At 29.0% G+C, this 22,999-nt stretch overlaps 2 protein-coding genes across 2 annotated transcripts; one reads left to right on the top strand and one right to left on the bottom strand.

The window, feature by feature from the left end:
• The first annotated feature begins 1,189 nt into the window (after positions 1–1,189).
• LOC114382078 (LOB domain-containing protein 16-like) lies at positions 1,190–3,299 on the top strand. Its single transcript, XM_028341311.1, has 2 exons — positions 1,190–1,835; positions 2,728–3,299. Exons 1-2 carry the CDS (start codon positions 1,515–1,517, stop codon positions 3,058–3,060), a joined length of 654 nt encoding a protein of 217 aa, XP_028197112.1. The 5' UTR covers positions 1,190–1,514; the 3' UTR covers positions 3,061–3,299.
• Positions 3,300–8,253: 4,954 nt separating this feature from the next.
• LOC114382116 (LOB domain-containing protein 29-like) lies at positions 8,254–9,678 on the bottom strand. The gene is made up of 2 exons (XM_028341355.1): positions 9,334–9,678; positions 8,254–9,103 (listed from the first exon to the last, which is right to left on the bottom strand). The coding sequence occupies exons 1-2, from the start codon at positions 9,610–9,612 to the stop codon at positions 8,669–8,671; spliced, it is 714 nt and encodes a 237-aa protein (XP_028197156.1). The 5' UTR covers positions 9,613–9,678; the 3' UTR covers positions 8,254–8,668.
• Between the last annotated feature and the right edge of the window lie 13,321 nt (positions 9,679–22,999).

Consider the following 22,999-nt stretch of genomic DNA (forward strand, 5'->3'; position numbering starts at 1 on the left):
AAAATCATATATTAAAAAAATTTACTCCAATTAAAAAAAGGTGGTTGCAAAGCTAAAAAAAACTACTTTTGTTTGTCCATATTTTTACGGTTACTATTTAGTGTAATTAAAATTAATTTCAGCTTTAGTACGTAAATAAATAATATTTTTTAAAATATGTTATCTTGAACCGACATAAAACATAAATAAACGTTGAACGAACAAGTGAATGGGAAGTTGTCGGGAGACTTTACCGGCAGGTGGCAGCATCCGAAAGCGACAAAATCTTGCACTTCCTAGGTGCGGCGTTCGGCGGAAAACCAAACAAAAAAAATCAGTCAATATTTCTGAAATTCAACTAACCGCGTAATAGTAATGCAGAGGCACACGAGTGTATCAGACAAATAAATAACATCACAATGATCACATGTAAAGAAGTTGAGACTATAATTAAATTAAATAAAATAAATAATTGTAATTTTTTCAATTCCTAATTTTTCCTTCTTCCTTCCTTGTCTCTTCTCTATAATAATTCTAAAGGAAGATAGCAAATGTAAATCCTTATTATAAATGAGTAAATGTCAACATTTGTTAGTGAAATTACTAAAATAGAACTTTAATTTTAATAAAATAATATTTAATTAATCATTTAACTCCTACATTTTATGTTTTAGTCCTTATACTTATATGTTCTATGTTTTAATTTTTTAATAAATATTTTTATATTTTAATTTAGTCCATGTATTTTAATTCTATGATAGTTTTACATGAAAGCTAATAATATACACTAAAATGTAAAGAAAAAATTGCATGTGTAAAGACTAAACATAAAGTAACTAAGTAGGTGTTTGTAAAAGATTTTGTAGAAAGTAGATCTATCTTATCTCTTTTGTCTTTATGTCCAAAAGTTAAAATACGTAGAACTAGAAACTAGCTATAATATATATATTGTTTCAGACATAAGTAATTTTTTACGCCCACATCATTTTCAAACACACATTAATTATATGAAGTAATTAAAATGTAACGGTGAAATAAAGTTTAGAAATAAAAAGATTAATTAAATGAAAAACTAAATTGAACAAGTAAGACATTGCACCAAAATCTTATCCTCATGAAAGAAATTTTGACCTTTACTAACAAGCATTTGGTAAGAGTCAAAATAACTCAGCTAAAGCCTATAAGGGTCCAACACTCAAACCCAATGCCATTTGAAAAACAAGGTACTGTGTTGGCTCAATCATTGATAAATGTCCCCTCAGAACCCTACACATGTGCCTCCCATGTCGCCCATTCACATTTGTTACAAGACACTTCCCTTTTTTTCTGTCTTTTATTCTCAATCATGTCCCACCCCCCTTAACTCCAACCATTTCCATCTCATTCCCACACTCCTTAAATAAATCCCCACATTTTTGCACCATTTCCTAGTGTGTTCGTGTGCCTCAAAAATTTTATTCAATTCTTTGAACTTCACACACACTGATAATAATAATAACACGATTCCATTATTCTAAAGCAAACGTACACACGCTATGACTTCTGCAACTGGTAATGACACTGGCTCTGCAGGTTCTTCTTCTGGCTTTGGATCTCCCTGTGGGGCATGCAAGTTCCTAAGAAGAAAGTGTGCCGCTGATTGCATTTTTGCACCTTACTTTTGCTCAGAACAAGGAGCTGCTAGATTCGCTGCCATTCATAAGGTGTTCGGTGCTAGCAACGTTTCCAAGCTGCTCCTGCGTATACCAGCTCACCAACGTTTTGAGGCAATGCTCACACTTGCTTATGAAGCACAAGCTCGCGTCAGAGACCCTGTTTATGGTTGTGTCTCCCATATTTTCACCTTGCAACAACAGGTACGTACCTACAGTTATAAATTAAGCTCTATCACAACAACACAACTTCATGACTTTCCTCTTTCTGGATATTATATATTTATGAAAGTTTAAATTAATCACTTGTTCTGGGGCCAACTGTTTGTGATTTTTTAACTAGCTATTTGAACTCAAAAAGTTATAACTAGGTACTTAATATTATTAAATTTTAATTGCCCCTAATTTATTTTATATATATATATATATATATATATATATTAGTGTTTTTATTCACACTTTATGTAATTTCCCCCATTGAACAATTGTCCTAATAATAATAACATTCTTTATAAATATGACATGTATGAATTGTTTTTATAATTAATTCATCAAAATACATGATAAGTAAGATATTTACAATTACAAACTTCAAATTGATTTCAAACTTTTACACTTTCACATACATAAATGTGCATACACACTTATAGAGACACATGAAAGCGTAAAAAAACGCAGAAAAATACAAACACGTGTGTGCGCATACACGCATGCATGGATATATATATATATATATAAAAGTTATTACACTAATAAATATATATACATGTATATTATCTCCACAACTTAAAATTCTTGGATCTATTCCAAAATATAACTTATAAAATTTTGTGATTTTCAATTGCAGCTAGCTAATGAAGAACGTGTTAATAGTAGGTTAGAAAGTGTCCTTTTTTCTTCTTCCTATATACTGTAGATATGTTTGTCTTTTAATAATATTCAGCAACCAGTCCAATAATATGATTCTTTATTGACTACTAGTCAATCATCTCATTATCAATATACAAACAAATTTTCTTTTATAAGCAGGCATTTTAATTGGTCATGGATTCTCTTCTCTTACACAACTAATTTTTGTCTTTTGGTTTTTATGTAGGTAGCATGCTTGCAGGCACAAGTAATGCAAATGAAGGCACAACTAGACCAGAACCAGATGGAGTCCAGGAACTTGGAGAATCATGGGTCAGATAATGTTATTAGACAACCATTCAATCCATTTTGTTTCACTTCCATGAATAACCCCACATCTCCTCAGAGCTCACTTGATTCAATTGATTATAGCAGCATCAATGATGGAATGAGCATGCGAGATGTACAAAGAAGAGAGGATTTCTCACTGCAAGCTTGTAATTTTAAGAAAAGATCTTATAACAATGACTTGGATGAGTTGCAAGAATTGGCACTCAGGATGATGAGGAACTGTGACTAGGAAAGTTATAAAGTTAATCCTTAATTGTCTTTATTTAATTTCTTGAAGGATATTAATATTCCTTTGATGCTGAAGGGTGATAGTTTTTTGCCTAGTGTTGTATATACTAATGAGTGTCGAGAAGAAACGTGCTTGTCATAAATGATAATCCTAAACCAGCACTAGGCTTTTCTCTGTTTTTGGATTTAATCCAAAAGAAATCAAATTTTTGAAGACAAGTAAAGTCTTTTTTCTCTTTAGCTAGCTCTCTTACGAGTTATATTGTTTTACTCAAATTAGTGTAGTAATTAACGTCCAGTGTTTAAATAATGTAGTTTTATTTTAAATAAAATAATAAAAGGCATGCCCCTTGAATACATATAGGAAGCCTACAACTCGGGATTGTCTTGAATTATTCTGCATTGTTTTGCCTTTGAATTATGTGGCCTTCATGTCCTCCTCTGTCCTCTTTGTTTTTTCAAAAAAATAAAAATAAAAATATAACATCCTACTCCTTACCGGTAAGATTTTATAAGCAACAAAATTATTTTTTCAAATATTTAATTTTAAACAATCTCATATTTATCCATTTGTTCAACAATCTTTCTCGATTCTTGCTAAATGTGATATATATATATATATATATAGATTTATATTCATTTCTTTTATTACTTGTGTTTGTGTTTTTAAATATAATTTTTTTTCTTCAAATTATCTTAAATGTCATAAATCAATTAAAAGAGTCTTATATTTAACCAGAGAAGTAATGATAGATGAGCACAAATGGATTTTTTTCTCTGCCCTTGTTTTATGCTAGTACAAGTAGTGTCATATTAGCATTAATCGTGAGCTACACTAGTTTTGTTTTTTTTTCCACAAAGAAATGAAAAAACAACTAAGGGGACGAAAAGAGATCACTGTGAGCCTTAATCATAGCTTATGAGTCCGCATGTCTATAAAACTTTTGTACACGTTTATGTTGCTAAAAGTTGGAAATCATCAGTAACTTAAGTCAAAAGTTATCACGTCGCTAGCTATGTTTTGATCAAAATGCAATGTTTCCTTGGCTGAATGATGATGAGACTTCTTTTCAAGATTTTGTTTTGGAAAAAAGAATGAAATAAATATAAGTGTACGCTTATTTTTTCTTCTATTTCCTTTTTATTTCTCTTATTCTTTCTAATCACATTACTTATTGGGTCTGCCACTTCAATTTTATTTCTTCTTTTTTATTTTTTTTTTTCCTTTTCATCTTTCTCTTTCTTAAAACCCATACATTCATTTTATGGTTAAAGGCAAGCATAACGTTAGGGTCGTTGGACCCGCCCAGTTATCTCGTTTTGTAAATTTTAACGAATAGGTTTACCTAACATTATTGTGTTTTTCTAATAGTACCTAAACACTGATGATTTTGTATACATATGAGTAGACACTGTTTCCTGGATTCAATGCATAGTCTACAATCTACATCACAAGTTTTGTTTCTCCCCACTCTATAGTAACATGTAATCGGGAGACACCTATACATAGAAGACACCTGTACACAGAAATTACAATTAAATTCAAAGTCGTTTACAGTCAATCATTGTTGTTGAGTCTTGAGTGTTTTTCCAATTTCTAACTTTCTTCTTCTTCACTTAATATGAAAGTTAATTCTACACGAAAAATTATAACGTTTATATTGCTTCTCGTTACAGGGGAGAGAGTATATAGTAGAATCATGGAACCTCAAGGACAACTAATTCTTGGAAAATGTTATGCGAAAATCAAATGGGACAACAAAGTTGTCCTACTTAAATAATTTATATGTAACTTTTTTTTTTAAAATGTCAATAAAATATTTGTGACTCGGAATTAATGAAGAAAAAACAATTTATGTCCCTAAATTTGATTACTTATTTTCTCTATTTTTGCTGTGAATTTTGGAGTGTATTTTTTGTACGTGTGTCCATGGAAGAGATAAAAAACAAATAATAGATAAAATATTTATGTGATATTATATACAATGCTAAATTTTTATGTTTAGATAGTAAAGCTATTTTTTTTTCTTGGCAAATACGATTGGCTTGAAAAGGAGAGAAACATAATCATTTTGCATTGATTTACTCTTGTCCGGGCATATTTTTCAAAGCATTGTTTTCACTATTTTGTACGTACATACAGCCATTTAATTGAATAATAAATACATTTAGTTGAATAAATTTTTTGGAGTAGGGTGTTGACACTACTACTGTGATTTTCCAGTAGGAAAATAAACAAAAGAAAAAGTAATGAAGCAAAAGGGAAATATTACAGGGCCTATGTTGGCCCAGAGTGGTAAAAAGAAAGAAAATAAATACACAGTTACTATTTATACTTACTCTCTTTACTAGTACACTCCCTTCTTTTCTTTTCTAAATTACCCTTGTATACACACTCCTCCCATATCTTTTCTACCTCATGTTCTTTAGAAAAACACACATTTCTCTTATTTTCAAATTTATCAATTGCATCATAATCACAATTGCAATTGTAATTAATAACCATTCTCCCAAAACCAAACAAAATGGCCATCTTGCATCAGTCAATATCGGTTTTCATATAAATCAATGTTCATTAAGTGATTAATTTCTATATTTTGAAGTAGTATAATTTCTATATCATGACAGTTGACTCATTCACTTGAATTGGGCTTAAACCATATGTCATATGTAAACCTCTTGCCCAACACTAGGAGATCCATACTTTCTATGAACTTAATAAATTAATTATTTGTTCTTTTTTCTTTTTTTCTAAAAAGAAAGTAGGGGGGCCAATTAAAGGTCCCCACTAATTATACAAGCTTAGCTTTCTATGAACTCGTCATATCCCGGCCACTGGTCTCTTGTTTAATTATGTCAGAATCAAAAACATTTCTTTCGTTCACAATTATATATGGCTTTTTACACGGGTATTTTTCTTTTATAAAAAATATTCAGATTTTTTTCAGTCATGTATTCATTTGAGGCAATGCGCTTAATTTAGAAAATGATTTAAAGCTTTTACTAACCATTTTGTAAGATATATAATATTATTCAAATTTTACCTAACATTAATTTAATGTTCTTGTCAACAATTTCAAAATCTGAAATAAAGCCTTCCAATATAGTCGAAGTAATTAGTAGTGGGGAAGATAACAACTTTTAAATTATAATAAAACAACAAAATAAAAGAGTAAGGACCACCATATTGAGTGTAGAAGCTGAAACCAATGAAAAGAGAATCCCAATATACATATTTGATAATCATGGAGAGAGACAGACTCAAGTGTCTTGAGCAACCATTTTCATACTGGAGCAACATATACTGGAGCAAGTCATGTAATCAAGCAAATGAATTAATTAAACTCCTTATTATAATACTATATATATCAACCATTTTCATTTTTTTTTCCAACACAACAATTTTTAAACGAATTCAAATATTGTCATGATTCATGCCATTATATATCAGCATGTTCAAGTAATTCAGCTTGCCTGATTAAGAAAATATACAGAGGTATTTGATCCTATATCTTCTTCTTTCATTTTGCTTCTTGTCCCTGTGTGATTGGTGTTAGGGAGCTGGCTGGCGTTTATTCAAAACTTAGGATATACATAGTAGAGACTTAAATTACATTCAAATCAAACCATTAACAAATTTCAAACTATTTGTGCATCAATTTTAGATACCATATATATATATATATATATAAACGTACCCATAAGATCTGTATATATATTAATAGTTGAATTTTTCAAACAATTTATATAGCAGAGACAAAACAAAAGACTAATTAATATCAATTAGTATATAATTTTTTTTAGTAATATATACTATTTGTCAACACTATGCACTTCTTTTTTTAGGTCTTAAAATTTAGTGAAAGAAATATAAGAAGTGATGATCCAAACTCATTTACATATTAAAGAATTATATTATTCCTTATGATGATGCAGTACACATTCGTTCAATTAAGTTTGTTGTACCATCCACTCAACAAAAATGAAATAAAAACGCCGTTGACCTTTGTTTGTTTTTTTTTTTTTTTATCAAGTCCTAGAATCAATATAGTTTTATCTTGGAGACTAATGAATCCTGGAACATATATACTACTCTAATATATATACCCAGGTCAGGCTGGATGCAAGTCCTTCCTAGAATTTTAGGGATTAAAATCATGATATTAAATGAATAATAAATATATATCGTTTTCTTTTAAGGAGATAAATATATCTCGTTTAGTCATTTTAAAAAAAAAATTATTTTAAAAGGTGGATCTGTTACTCCAAAAATAACTTAATTTAAAGCAGCCTTATTACAAGAATATATATACCTTAAACTAACGTTAATGATATGTTTTAGAGTCCAGAGTAACCCTAATTAAGGCTGTTCTTTTTTAATTTTACAATACATATGAGCCACCGCGCATCATTGAAACACGTTAACACATTCATAAATATATAAGTACATTAGACAAGCAAGAGACATTGAAAAAGTAAAATCTCATGAATCTGCAGTGTAGAAAATTAAAAGACCAAGTCTGCTTTTCCACTTACCAAATATTATAGCAGAGAAAGTAATATATATATATATATATATATATATATATATATATATATCTTCATCATATCTATAATTAAAACCAAGCTAAGGAACTACGGCGGACAGATTTATACTTTTTGCATGTAGAATATACAGCACATATATTTAACCTTATGTTTATTGCACATGCTTATCATCCTGTAACCGTGTACAAAAGGCGCAGTAAGGAAAAATAAGAAAATGCAACGTATGTTGTCCCAAGTAACAGTGGTAGCTTGCAAGAAAACTCCTTAATGGAATGGAGTTTTCTAACTTATCCTTAGTAAAATAGGGTTAAACAACCTCAGAGTAGATGCATTAGTAAAAATTAGTCTGAACCATATATCCGCCGTATAGTCTGTGCCTTTCCCTAGCTGATAGCTCTAAGGGATTTATTTCAGAGGAATATTTAAGAGTTCCGTACACGGTTTCTGAACTTAATTAATCTGCTACTTTGGAATGTTTATAGTACAATCAGTTACTTTCCCAATGGAACTTTCCGAGGCACGTTCAACATGAATCCACCTTTCATATTAGATTTACATTCTTACAAACTAGGTTTTCAAATAAATAAGAATTGGCTCTAACAGAAGGGATTAATCTCTCACAAAGTAGCAAATTAACAAGATTGTCTCTGAAAAAAGGATATACGTGGAGGAAAAAAATACAAACACACACTTAAAAAGTAATGTTCTAAATATATAATATTCCTCACACCAAAGTGTTGTATTTAAGAAATGGTAATTAAATATCATTAAGGTATCTAGGGACAGGATTTATTAATAAGTCAAAATTTAGGATATGTGCTAGGAACAAACCCATTTAATGAGCTCTCATAATCTCATACAAAACCTGCTGAGACTTAACAGGATTAAACTCGATTAAAGACAATAGAAGAGGGTGGGCTAATTCCATTCCAATTATAATGTCAACATTCCTATGCTTTCCTAGCTAGCTTATTTAGGGCAACAGAGTATATATAGTGCATGCTTCACAATATGCAGCAGCAATTCAAAATTGATAATAAGCTTGTCTTCATCAATTCTTTTCATGAATGTGATCGAGTTCCGTATCCAAAAGCCACTGAATGTAGATCCTCCACTTCATGAAAACCCCATGTCCTCCTGTTTGTTTGCATGTCATAGGACATGGAGTAGTTATTAGAACTATCATCGAAGCTAGAGGAGTTGTTTCCTTCCATGGCTCCTGAAGTTTCATAATTAATTCCAATAGGGTTTAGATCTTCCATGAGGGCATTGTTCCCATAATGTTGTGTTGATAAATTAGTACACATGTTAGGAAGAAATTCTGGCCCCAGGTTGGAATTTCCCACCTGATTAAACCAACTTTGAAGATCTTGAGGTAAAGCAGAAGAAGATTTTTCAAATAATTTTTCACTAGGGTTTTCATTGATAGAGCCATCGAGACAACTCTGAGCAGCTTGTTCCTTGAGATAAGCTAGCTGTGCTTGTAAATTGACCACCTACACAAAGATGAAATTAAGCAAATGATTTTTATCCATACGAATTGAAAATAAGTATCAGAGTTTTATGATAATTCATACACTTAGTTTAACCAACTGAGTTCAATTCCTTGATAAATTAAGCAAAAGTGCATGCACAATACTAATTAATTTATAGTACAAAGTAAGCACATGCTGGCTAGCTAGGGCTTTCAATTTATATGCAAATTGTGAGAGGGAAATTAACAAACCTGTTGTTGGAGTGCAAAAATATGGGAGACACAGCCATAAATTGGATCCTGAAGTCTGGCTTGAGCTTCATATGAGATTGTGACTGCAGCTTCACAACGGTCACTCACAGGAAGGTGAGCAAGAAGCTTTGAGACATTGCTTGCACCAAAGACCTTATGAATGGCTGCAAAATGGGTAGCACCTTGCTCATGGCAAAAGTAAGGTGCAAAAACACAACCTCTCACACATTTTCTTCTCAAGAATTTGCAGGCTCCACAAGGAGATCCTGAACCAGTCATCTTGGCCTTTTCAATTGGAATTTGAGGATACCAATTTGGAATTGTTTCTGGCTCTACCAATTATCTCTTCAGCTTTGTGCTGATGATCATGATCATTTACCACCATCTTTATATACACCGGAGGAAGAGGAAGGGATATATTAGATTAAGGAATAAATAATAATGTAATGTTCCCTTAATGGCCTACATTGTTCATTATTTTTTTCTGTACAAAACGCTGCCATCCCCTACTCTACATTTTTATTTTTATCTCTCGAAAATGAGATTCCATTCAGCATCCTTATACGACAAATGAGCTAGCGTTAACCAAACCCATTTTGTTTAATTGATCATTGGATCTATCTGCCGTTGTCCTTCTTTTCTGATTAATAATATAAATCGTTGCCTTATAATTAAGTGATAGCCGCAAGTGCATATTTATTGGACACTTATGCAATGTTTATACTTGACCGAGAGAATACTATATGAGAATAGAATTGGAACCGGGTTAATAATTGTTTACTAGTTAAAAACTTGTTGCAGCTTTATGGTAACTTATAATTATTAATCAATGCAGTTTATGATTTCTCTCATAATTAATCTTTTGATTAAAATTCGGAAGCTTTTTAGGATTATCTACCATTATTCGACAAAAGAACTAACTATTCTCAGAACGCGCGCCCAACTGTTACCCACAATTTTTTTCCCCTTCCCACACGTATAAGTTTATAATTTTGAGGTTGGTACCGTAATTGCCATTCTCAATCATTTTTTTTTAGTTAAAAAAACTTGCATCATACTTTTAGCTAGAACACCCAGAGAAAACAACAAATTATAAGTCTGATGATTAAGTACAAGGGAGTACTATCACCAATAGAGTATTGTGGTACCCTTCCGTAACAATATTTTAACTTTGCTGATAAGAAAACAAAATATAAGGGTCTCACTAATTAGCCCTAAGAAAAAACAGTTCCTTTTGTAAGTTTTTTCGAAATCAAGATAGGGGCTTATGCATAATTCTTTCCCATTAATTAGGATAGGAAAATGTTAACAGTACACTTTCCCGTGAACTCTTTAATTTAGTATTATTATTAATTTAAATTTACAAAATAATGTGTATGATTTACTAGTATTAGATAGAAATGAAATTCGCATGATATTGCGAGTCATAACAACTTTAACCAATAAAAAATGTTACGTAATACTACTACTATATATGTTGCTAGCTATTAGATAGAAAATGAAATTCCCCATTAGTGTATTATTGCTTGCTCGACTGCATACTGGTATATACTGTAGTTTTGCACATTGGATCAGTAACCTAAGACGGCAGAAATAAATATATGCATGGTAGTTTTATAATTAATGTCATTAGAATGTACAGTAACACTTCCTCATACTGCATAACGTTTTAGAAAAATAAATTATTCTAGAATAAATGTTATTTTATAAAATTAATGTTGTATTAAATATTTTTTTAAATACTATCCTTAATCAATACTTACTAGGATAAAAAGAATAAATAAGTCATTAATTAGAGAAATAAAATATATATTAGGAAGTTAACTAATACTTTATATGAAATTTAATAAATTAATTATATTTATAATGCTTGTGTTAAAGCCTTAAATGTCATATAGGAATGAAGGAAGTATAAATTAGCGATATTACTTTGATTAATGGTACATATATTTTTTTGTCGGTAAAAATCGAAGACAAAGAATTTACAATTCACATGTTTTTCTAGTTAATGAATTGAACTAGACTTCTGACAATGATATTCATATATTTCGGTTCAATGCTAGTAGTTTAAACCAATAATTATCCAGGCAGTCACTGTAAATTTATACAGGGACAATTTGCCTCTTTGAGGGGCTCTCTAACAAACTAGTGGGGATTGGTGTCTTTAAACAAGTACTCGTTATTAATGTTGAGAAATTGTAATGAGATTGATGAATTAATTAAACATTTAATATGAAACAAGTGTCAAGTGATAAACATTTGCTGGTGGATTATTCTTGTTATAAGAATAATAATTATCCTGTTGTACAGGTAATATAAGCATAAAAGAAACTTTAAAAATGATATAAAAGAGAAGAAGATTCCAACAATGAGTGAAACAAAAGATAGTGACACAAGTTTAGAGCACCAATGAAGCTAGGTAAAAGAGAGAGGGAAGAAGAGAGAGAGACGATTTTGTTGCCCTTTCTAGAGTTGGAATTGTTTAAGCCTGAAGCTCACGGTTTGTCTAGGAATACTGTATAATTGTCATTTAACAAATATTTCATAACTTTCAATCACTTTCTTCTGTCTAGTATAGGCACCAACATGTAGACCTCACCCAAATGGCCAAATGGAAAATTGAGGCCCCACTCTCAACCCAAGCTAATTATAACACCCCAATAAAAAGCCATCAAATAAAATAAAAATTGCGTAAAGAAAACTTTTTTGGGGGCCTGGAGTAGGAGGGGGATTGGACAAATTAAACGGTCTTAATCTTGATTCTTGATCAAGTTGAGAATGTAACCAAACAAGCGAATTGTTATTTGCAAGAAAGAAAGAAAAAACATTAATTTCTGTTCCATGAAAATGCCATGTGCTTTCTAAACCTCTCCACTATAATTTTAAAATAAGACTTTTTTCTCTCATCGAAGGGTTTATTATATATCTTGGTTTATGTTGTTTAACACAAATTACTTGTAGTTTTAAATGTTTATTCAGTTTGTAGAGAAGTTAAACTTGATTTGTTTGCTCAAATTTATCGTCACTTACGTTGAAAGTTAATGTATTTATGAAAAATTGGGCTGTAAAGGATTTCACTTTTATATATATATATATATATATATATATATATTATTTTGAGAAACACTCATATATTTTTATCGGATAGAGGATATATAGTATCATGCAAAATATTAATTATCCCAAAAAAAATATTATATGCTAAATTTAAGAGTAGTTTATAATTGTGCTAGAGAAATAACATATGCAGGTTAATTAATATTTATATGGATTGGCATATCTTTGTACCTTTTCAATATACCATTATTTTTTTTTTGGCAAAAAATGATAGCCTGACAAACAAAAAACAAAATGCTACCCCATCACATTATGTGTTGTTCAATAGGCATATGGACTAATTAAAATGACTAAAATAATTTAATGTGGAAAGTAAAAAAATCAAAACCCTCAAATTATATAAGGACTAAAACAACCAAAATAATTAATGAGAACTTAAAAACAAAATACCCAAATTATAATGAAACCAAAATAATTTTATGGGGGTTAAAAAAATAAAATATGCACTACTTCAAAAAAGACATTCAATTACCTAAGTTAAAAAGTCTTTTAAATTGATTTTGAACTGATATTTTATATCCATCAATGTTGAAAGTCAAATACTTTTAGCATTAATTTTTAAACTGAGGTTGAAAACACATTTTTATGGAACTAAAAAATAAAACACTCAATTTATAGGATTATTTTTAAACCTAAACTCATTTGAGCCATATCGCAACCCAGAACCATGAGCTCTTTTTAGTAATGCAATTTGAGATTTTCACCAACCACGAAGACCGAGGGCAAAACAAGATTTGATAAGAGCCCCTTAGTCTTTGCATTTGTCATTTGGGAGTAACAAAGCCAACTACATTAATTCTCTAATCCAACACATCAGGTTCTTTGATGCAACATGTTGGTTACATGCCACCATCGAAGTAGAATAGCCATCGTCACTAATTGGTCAGGTGGACAAAGAGAAGAAAGAAGAGGATGTCACAGCTAGTGTCTCCTTTCTAGCCCAAAAATAATAATGATAACATCATATATAGGAAATGCAGAGAACTTTGACATTCTTGGCTTCATGGAGAAGTACTTGGATTTGGTGGAAGAAAAAATAGCTAAGTACAACTCAAGTGAATGCAAAGCCAAATGGGGAAATATAGTGGAGGATGATTCGTGGTTGGTGTAAACTACATATCACATCACTAAAAGAGCTCATGATTCTGAGTTGCAGTTTTGCTCGAACAATTTAGGTTCTGGGTTGGTTCACTTATTGTGGTAGCTTCTATGGTTGGAATGGAAGGAAAAGACATATGGTAGAAGGATAAAACAAAGGATTTGTAATGATGGTGGTGAATGAGGGATTTTAATTTTGTTTTTTATTTTAATTTGAGTTAAATATCTTTTTTAGTCCCTGTTAGGTATTTTATTTTTTAACCCTCATAAAATTATTTTAGTCATTTAATCCATATAATTTAGGTATTTTACTTTTTTATTGCCTATAAAATTATGTTTTTGATTTTAATGACTATACCTACCTGGAAGACAAGTGATCCAATAACATGACACATATGTCTATGTGGATAACTCATGGTGCAATTTGTTGCACTTTATTTGTCATATCATATTTTAACAAAATTTCAATAAATATAGAAATTAATTAAAAAATACAAAAAAATGTTTCAAAGACTAAAAGGTCTAAATAATTTTATAGAGTAAAAATACAAAATACCAAAATTATAAGGGCTAATTTAAAAATATATTTAAACCAAAAAATTACAACATATAGTTATATATATATATATATATATATATATATACGTACTCTATAAAATTAAGGGTGACCAAATTCAAGCCTTACAATGTTTAACTTAACCTTGTCTATTTCTATCCTACATCAAATAAAACTTAACAAATTCATTGCCACAACTTTTAGTAAATAGAATTGTTATTACATTATCGCAATTATGAAATTGAAACTATATAACTACTACAAAATTCAGATCCTACAACAAGATTGTGGATTGATTGCAAAAATAACTTATAAAAACAAACACATATAACAAGGTTTGGAGGAAGGATTGTTGAGTTTAAAGGACAGAATGACGAAGGAGTAAAGCTCTCCAACACCATCTTCGTCACATCCGAAACAACGTCGTGAATCTTAATGAAGTTCAAGACATATCTAGTTCCGATCTTGTCAAATCATTCACATCTAGGATTGGCATTCGCATTTAACAAACGCGAATGAAAAATATTACATTGGTTCTAAATAGAATTAATATTGAATAAAATTTTCTTACTTCAATTCTTTTAGACCAAAAATTAAAATTCTAACTTTTTACATCATTTGAATTTATATCGTCAAAATAATAGCTAGGTGTAAAACTTTATTTTTAATCGAGGTTAAATGTCCAAAATGCAATTGTGTAAAAGATAATTTATTATATTTTTTTTTCAAAAAATGACTTTTTATTATGAATAATCATGTAAATAACGTTGTTAGATGACGATAATAAGAAGTTAAGATTTTAAATTTCAATTAGCATAAGAAGACTAAATTATTGAAATAAGATTTATGAGTTGTGTTTATAAAATTGTAAACATGTTAGCAAGGACGGATCCACACAATAAATATCAGTGTGGCTAAAATATAAAAGAAATTATAGACTAAAATATATTGAAAATAAGAAATAATGTTGTTTAAGGAAATGTATTTACAATAAAAATCGTCTACTATCCATTTTTGAAAATGAGCTAAAATAACATCATTGTTGATTGTTCCAAGAACATCTCTTTCTATAAAAGTTACATGACGATCATTTAATCATTGATCATCTATTTTGTTACATAGCTGACTCTTCACAAACTTCATAGCTGAAAAAACACGTTTCACACTTGCAGTTGCTACCGGCAAAACTAAAGCCAACTTTAGAAACCTATAAACTATATCAAATGTGTTGCACTTTTTTGTTTTCACAAGCTTTGCACAAAGGTCTGAAAGTCTTTTTAACTTTACAAATTTTGGATCACATCGAACATTTCTAACATAATTCTGAAGCTGATGTCGCACCACAACTTCCGGCACATCTACAAAATCATCTGGATAAAGTTCAACCATCCTCAACAATTTTTTCACATCAAAAGCTTCAAATGATGATGAGGGACTCAAACATGAAACACATTGTAAAAGTTTAGTATTATCTTCATCAAACCTATCATTGAGCTCATGCAACTACAAATCTAAAACACTAAATAAATAATCATGCTTATAATGATGAAAATCAAAAACACTAGAAGTGGTAGCATGTCGTCTAGGTTTCTTCCCTTGCACATACAGTGCATCCAAATCAGGCACATAAATATCATGCTTATTGCAAATTTCCATAACCTTAGATATAAGTTCTTCCCATCCATCATTCCTCATTTCTTGTAATTCTTCTTTGGTGGCTTTGACAAGTGATAAAACATTCAAAAGATCTTGATCACGCTTTTGTAGCACTACACTTAAATCATTTGTAAATCCTAAAATCTCAACCATCAGGTATAACATGAAAATAAAATCAAAGGACTGAAGCACATCTAGCAAAAGCATAGTTTCACCATATTTTTCAAATGACGTATCTTTCTCGACTTCTTCAAGTACCTCAATAATGGCATCATATATAGTCATCAAACTAGTGAAAGTCCTAAAGTGGGAACCCCAACGAGTGTCACCCGCTTTAGTAATAGATTATTCTTGATTTAATCCACTACCAGTCTCTATCTGACCCTCTTCAATCAATTTAGCAAATTGAGATACTTATTTGTCCCGAAGCAATTCTTGTCTCTATCCTTTTGAATCGTAGGAGCAGTCATAAAGTTATTGCCCGAAGCACAACCTATTACATTAGCTATCTCTGGGTTATATATTTATTTCATTAAAATTTTATTTTAATACTATATGTTTATTATTTTAATATCATAACTTAGTGCTGATTTATAACTACAAACATGTAGCCTTTGTAAAAAAAAAAAAAACAAACTAAGAACGTGTAATTATAAAAAAAAAACGTTATTTTTAACATTATATTATTTAACATTAGTAAATATTTAATATTTAAACAAAAATAATAAGTATAAAAAATTATCTTAAAAATTAAAACTAATGATTTTTGTTATAATTACATGTTCTTTAGGTTATTTTTTTATTTATCAATTAGCATAATAGTTAATTTTACTAAATATCTTTAATTTAATAAACTAACTTAAAAAGTTTTAAGTTAAAATTATAATTTCAAAAGTTTTGGTGTGGCTATAGTCACACTCTGCCTCAACATGTGTCCGCCCCTACATGTTAGTCTAATATTATTTTGTATTTTAAAATTAATATTATATATTAAATAAATGTAAATGTAAGATGGATACTAAAATACTTGCATTCATACCCATCCTAATTAATTTTGCAGGCAAATATATATATATATATATATATATATATATATATATATATATATACTCGTATATAGACTAAGAACCATTTAACAAATAATTATCCTTTCGATTATTAATACTTTTTGTGGGTCCCTGCTAAATTCTGATCCAACTGCCATCCTACTAGTGAATTGATCCCATCAGGTATTCCTATTCTAAGCACACGTGAATTCAAAAGGATTGACTAAATATATACTTTTTTAGCTGATTTTTATGTTTCTTTTCCTTCTCCCCCCGGATCACATGACCCTGAACTCAATGAATTTAATTTGTTAATGATTCACTTCAGGACATTAACAAAATAAATTCATTGATGTGAACATTAGGCGATTCCAGGAAAGCACTCTTATAGTTCATGTAATTAATTAGGTGTAATCTATTAGTTCATTATAGTAGTAAGGACAAATCCCTGAAAGGAGAAAGAGAAAAAGAAGAAAACGATCATTTTTTATACAAGAATTAATAATTGCTTTATATCCGTTGCACAAAAATTAATTGTCAAATCTATCAACAACAAAAAAAAAAAATTAATTGTTAAAGAAACATCTTAACATGCAGTTGCAATATATAAAAGAGCAGGTTTTAGAATCCAATCACTGCTTCTTCCTGCATGTACGAATTTGTCGGTATTGTTTGACAAAAGAAAATCCATTATTAATTAATTGGGTTATTCAATCATCTACAAAGAGTACATAACATGGCCGGAAGATGCCACACGCAATCGTATGTTTTTAGTAGATACATAATGTCCCACCACCATGATTTTTTTTCTTTCGATGCTAAACTTAGACAAAGTGCAATGCATGTTTCCCTCTTCCCTTCTTCCATAAACAAATAAATAATTTTGAGCGCATGTTTAAAGCTCGATTCTGTTTTAAATTTTTTTTATATTTATTTTCTGTTAGCGTATACTGGAAAGGAAGAAAATGGATACACTTTACAGGTGAAAATGTCTCGTCCGATTAATGTTCTAGGAATATTAATTGGAAGAGAAAGCCTTTTAGTGTGTCCAGAGTGATATCCATAACCTCTGTTGCATTGGCTTGCCCTAATTCTTTTCTCTCCTTAGTATAATTCACTTCATATTTATTAAACTCTCAATTTGATGTGATAGTACTACTAAAAAAATTTGATGATTAGCTAGGCAAGTTTATATTCAATTTCACTTTTATCATGTTTTCTTTTCTTAATTTATTGAGCATTGCTATATGTAAAATCAACTAATTCTCTAAAAAATAAAAACAAATTATTTGAAAGCACATAAATAGACTATATATATATATAAAGAGAGATCAAATTATATTGGTATAATTTTGACAATTATTATACAATTTTAATATAAAAATGTATGTTTTATTGATCCAATTATTAAATTATATGTACATATTATCAAGATTATTTATGTTAAAATTGAACAAACAACGAGAAGGTAATTGAATGATTCATATTTTAGTATATTTTAAAATATTTATATTATGTCGATTTTAATTTATATGAATAAAATAATAAATGATTTTAAATTAATATAAAATTTTGCATATATGATCTATGTGAAAGAAATTTCATTCGAATGGTGAATTTTAAGAAAAGATTATTTAGTTAAAAATTATATAATGATGTAATAATTATTAAAGTTACATTAGTATAATAATTATATATATATATATATATATATATATATATATATATATATATATTCTAACCGGTCTTTCTAGCTATATGACAAGGATGAAACTTAATTTAAACCATATATTACGTACATAAAAGTCAAATTAATTACCATTTCAATTAGGACCAATTATATATATCATTTCAAGAACTAATTATGCCAATAAAGCTAAATTATTAAGTCAAAGTTCATGAATCACTTTTAATATTAGTACATCTTTAATTTGAGGAGCTCAAGACCAAAATAGTATTTATCTCTCTAACAAATAATTAACCCAACCTGGGCGCAAGGCTATATATATCACTAATTGGTTAACAAGAGCAATGTTTAATCAGGTTTGAGCCACAATTTCAAGCTCTTTTGCAGCTCCTATTATATTCGACCTGGCTGGCGATTGTTGAATAGAATACCATCAAATATTGTGAATTTAATTAACTAAAAAGGGTTAATCAAAATTGACAGATGAAGAAGGCAAGAGGGAGCGGGAGACCATACACAGGGGAAACAAGTACTAAATTAAAAATTAGGTATATTTATAGACATTATAATATAAATTAGGTATGTTCAAAGGGATAATAATAAAAAATAATAAACAGTACTATGTGTCATGAATTGATAATCACATGACTTGTTAAACTAGGTTTGTCAAATAGATGAATTGGATAATTTTTATTCAGGCATGAATAAATTAAAAACAATCCATTAATTAATTTATAATCATTAAAAATTATATCATACACGATTCATTAATTTAATAAAAATAATTCAATTCATCCATTAATATTTTTTATGGATAGAATATAGATATATAATTCATCCATAAAATTAATTTTAAAAATTAAATATTTTTTATTGCTCTCACATCCATCAACAAAAAATATTTTTTAAAAATATTTATATAACTTTTAACTGTCTCTCTCCCCCCTTCTCCTCTCTCTCTCCCCTTGTCACTCTATATATTTAATTTCCCATTCTCATCACTACTTAATCTATGATGATCAACATTCCGACAATAACTAAATAATTAATTAAAATTAATAATTTTCATTTTTTTAAAGGAAAAAAAGGTTAGAGAAAGAAAGTGTCCTGGATCTAGCAATCTACTTGAATAATAACAAAATTTGAATCAACATATTTATCTTAATTCATGTCAATTCGAGTTTCCATGTTACCCAAAATCATAAACACATATATAAATAAGTATCGAAATTAATATCTTAAAAATTGTTCTAATTTTTATTAAATTTTAAAAGGAATTCAAATATGAAAAAAGTATGTTGGACTTATTATTAGTCATAAAGTGTTAATTAAATAGTTTATTGGTTTTGAAAATAAGAGCAGATGGATTGTTATCCCTGTATTTAATTTTAGGAATTATCTAATCTATTTTTGGTCTTTTTTTAACAACTAATTGCATAGGAATAAATTTTACATTCTGAATAGATTATAAACAAATAAATTCGTTTACCATCGAAGTGAACTACTTCAATGAAAAATACAATACATTTCTTTAAATATACTATTTATTATTTATTGGTTGAAATTTATTATTTAATAACAAAAGGCTAATGGGAGGGATTAATACGTGTACAAGAAATATATTACCGGGACGCATGGGGAAGAAAATACATAAAGACTAAAATGAAAAATTAAACATATAGCATAGACACATAAAATCATATTTTTTAAGTTATATTTTTTTATTTGATTACATAGTAATAAATTTGTTGATTTTTAAGTAATTACTTTTATTTGTTGATAATAAAAAAATTACACTCTTAAGTAAAAAAGATAAAGTCATAAAATTAACCATACTTAAATATTACCAGTGAGTTTGTTTAACTTAAAAATTAATCAATTTTAAATTAAGTATTTGTTATCTAAATACTTTTTTAAGTACATAAAATTTATTTTTTTATAATAAATAAAAAAAATTAAGAAGAATATTTTAGATAACTAAAAAAATTACTTGTTTTAAGTAAAATATTTATTTTAATAAATAAATTTAAATAAAATGTCTTATTATTAATTAATACCCTTGGATTAGACACCGCACGGGTGGTACCATTCTTTATTTTTGACCATGTCATGAAGCCCACGCCTAGCCAATCCACGTCAGCAACAACCCTGTAGTGTTTCGTGCTGTACTAAATTACACATGCTTAAACAAATCTCTTGGATTTTAAAAAATGGTCAAATGACAAATGGGGATCTGGATGAATATGTTGGTAAATATTATATATATATATATATATATATATATATATATATATATATATATATATATATATATATATTTCTATTCTTAAACAGTTTTTCTAAACATATTATGTTTACCAACTCAATGTTTTTGTAATCCATTACATTCCTATTATTTTGGGATTGAATATTAGGTGAATGTTTTATTTTATTTTTTAACTGTCTTAAAAAGAAAATTTTATTATCTTTTTGTATAGTCTTTTTTCTAATAATAATTTTATTTTATCAAAATATCTATCATGGGTATGAGTAGGTCCCTTTCTAGTAAACCTAAAAATTTTGCGGGTGAAATTTTTTTTTTGTTATAATAACAAATGAAATTTTGACTTACTGAATTGGATTTATATTATGTGGTTTCTAAAAGAGAAATAAAAATTTCAACTTCCTCTATTGATATCATTCAAATTGATATTACCAAATCTTCCACCACCAAGCATGATGTTTCTGATAAAAATATTTTTTGTCATAGACGCATTTTAAGTGTTTTGGCTGATAACATTTATAAGAATTTTTGCCATACTAAAATTTTTGTTGAGTTATGGGTAGCACTTGAATTGAAATATGGATATGCTGAAAAAGGTTTAAGTTGACACTCTTGTGAAAAAATGATTGAGTTTCAAATGGTTGATGAAAAATCTATTTTCAGATCAGATCCATAAATTTGAAAATATTGTTTATTACATGAAATTGAAAGGAGTTGTTCTGCCTGGCTTTATGATTGTAACTTTCATGACTTCAAAATTATCTCCTTCATGGACTGATTTTGCTCGAAGTTTGAAACATAAATATGAAGGTTTCACCTTTGATGATTTGCTTGTTTGTCTCCATATTGAGGATAAACATCGTTTTTCTCAAAAAATATTTGCAAAAATCCAATTCTCATTCTAAGGCCTATCTTGTTGAGAGCTCTTGCAAGCCTTTTTCTAAGTCCTTCAAGAAGCATGGGTTTAACAAAAATAAGTTTGGTAGAAAGCCTTTTTTTTTCTAAAAATAAGAACATTGTTTTTAATAACAACAATAAGCCTAAGAATAAAAGTTTGGGGAATGAATTGAAGTTTTTTGCTTTGTTTGTGGGCAAGCTAATCATTTGGCCATGAATTGTTTTCAACGCCACCGCCAACCTATGTTTTCCCCTAAACCTTAGGCTAATGTTGTTACCATTGGTGCTGCCTCTGATTCCCCATCTGACAGGTACCATGTCACTAGCCCTGAGTTAAATTGTGTTTTAAACTCAAATGATTGACTTATAGACTCCAAGGTTAATGTTCATATGTGTGCTGATAAAAAATTATTTTGTTTATATCAGGAATCAAGAACATGTGTTGTGAGCATGAGAAATGAAAGTATGACACATGTGTTAGGAGAATGTCAATTGAAGCAAGAGCTATCTTCAGGAAATTTTCTTTTTTTAGATGGAGTCTATCACATTTCTTATATTAGGACAAATTTAATAAGTACTTCTTTGTTAGTCCAACAAAGATACAAGGTTCTTTTTGAGTCCAATAGAGTTGTTATTACTAGACATGTATTTTTATTGGTAAAGGATACATTTGTGATGGTCTGTTTAAGTTAAATCTTATGTCTCCTTCTATTAATAAAATATCTAACATTTCTTTTTTTGTTGTAAATGTTGAATGTTCTAATATGAGGCATGCTAGGCTTGGACATGTGAATTTGAATTCTATTAAAAGGATGATGTCTCTTAATCTTATTCCTAAGGCTTTTGTTGATTTGAAACAAAAATGTGAAACATGTATTCAAGCAAAGCAACCAAGAAAGGGTTTTACTACATGTATTGAAAGAGAAATTAACTTGCTTGAATTGGTTCATAGTGATGTATGTCATAGTAATGATGTGTTGACACGTGGTGGTAAGAGATACTTTATTACTTTCATTGACGATTTCTCCAAATATTGCTATGTGTGTTTAATTAATCACAAAAGTGAGTTCTTTGATAAGTTCAAAGTATATAAAACAAAAGTAGAAAATCAATTAGAAAGAAAAATTAAAATTCTGTTTTGATAGAGGTGGAGAATACGCATCTTTAGATATGAGTAATTTTGTGAAATGCATGGTATTATTCATGAAGTGACACCTTTGTATGCTCTTCAATCTAATGGTATTGCGGAAAGAAAGAATCGTACCTTGCTTGATATAGTGAATGCTATGCTTGTAAGTTTTGGTTTGCCTAAAAATATGTAGGGTGAAGCTTTATATTATGCATGT

This window comes from Glycine soja, chromosome 13 (assembly GCF_004193775.1).
Source record: "Glycine soja cultivar W05 chromosome 13, ASM419377v2, whole genome shotgun sequence".
Classification (NCBI taxonomy): Eukaryota; Viridiplantae; Streptophyta; class Magnoliopsida; order Fabales; family Fabaceae; genus Glycine; species Glycine soja.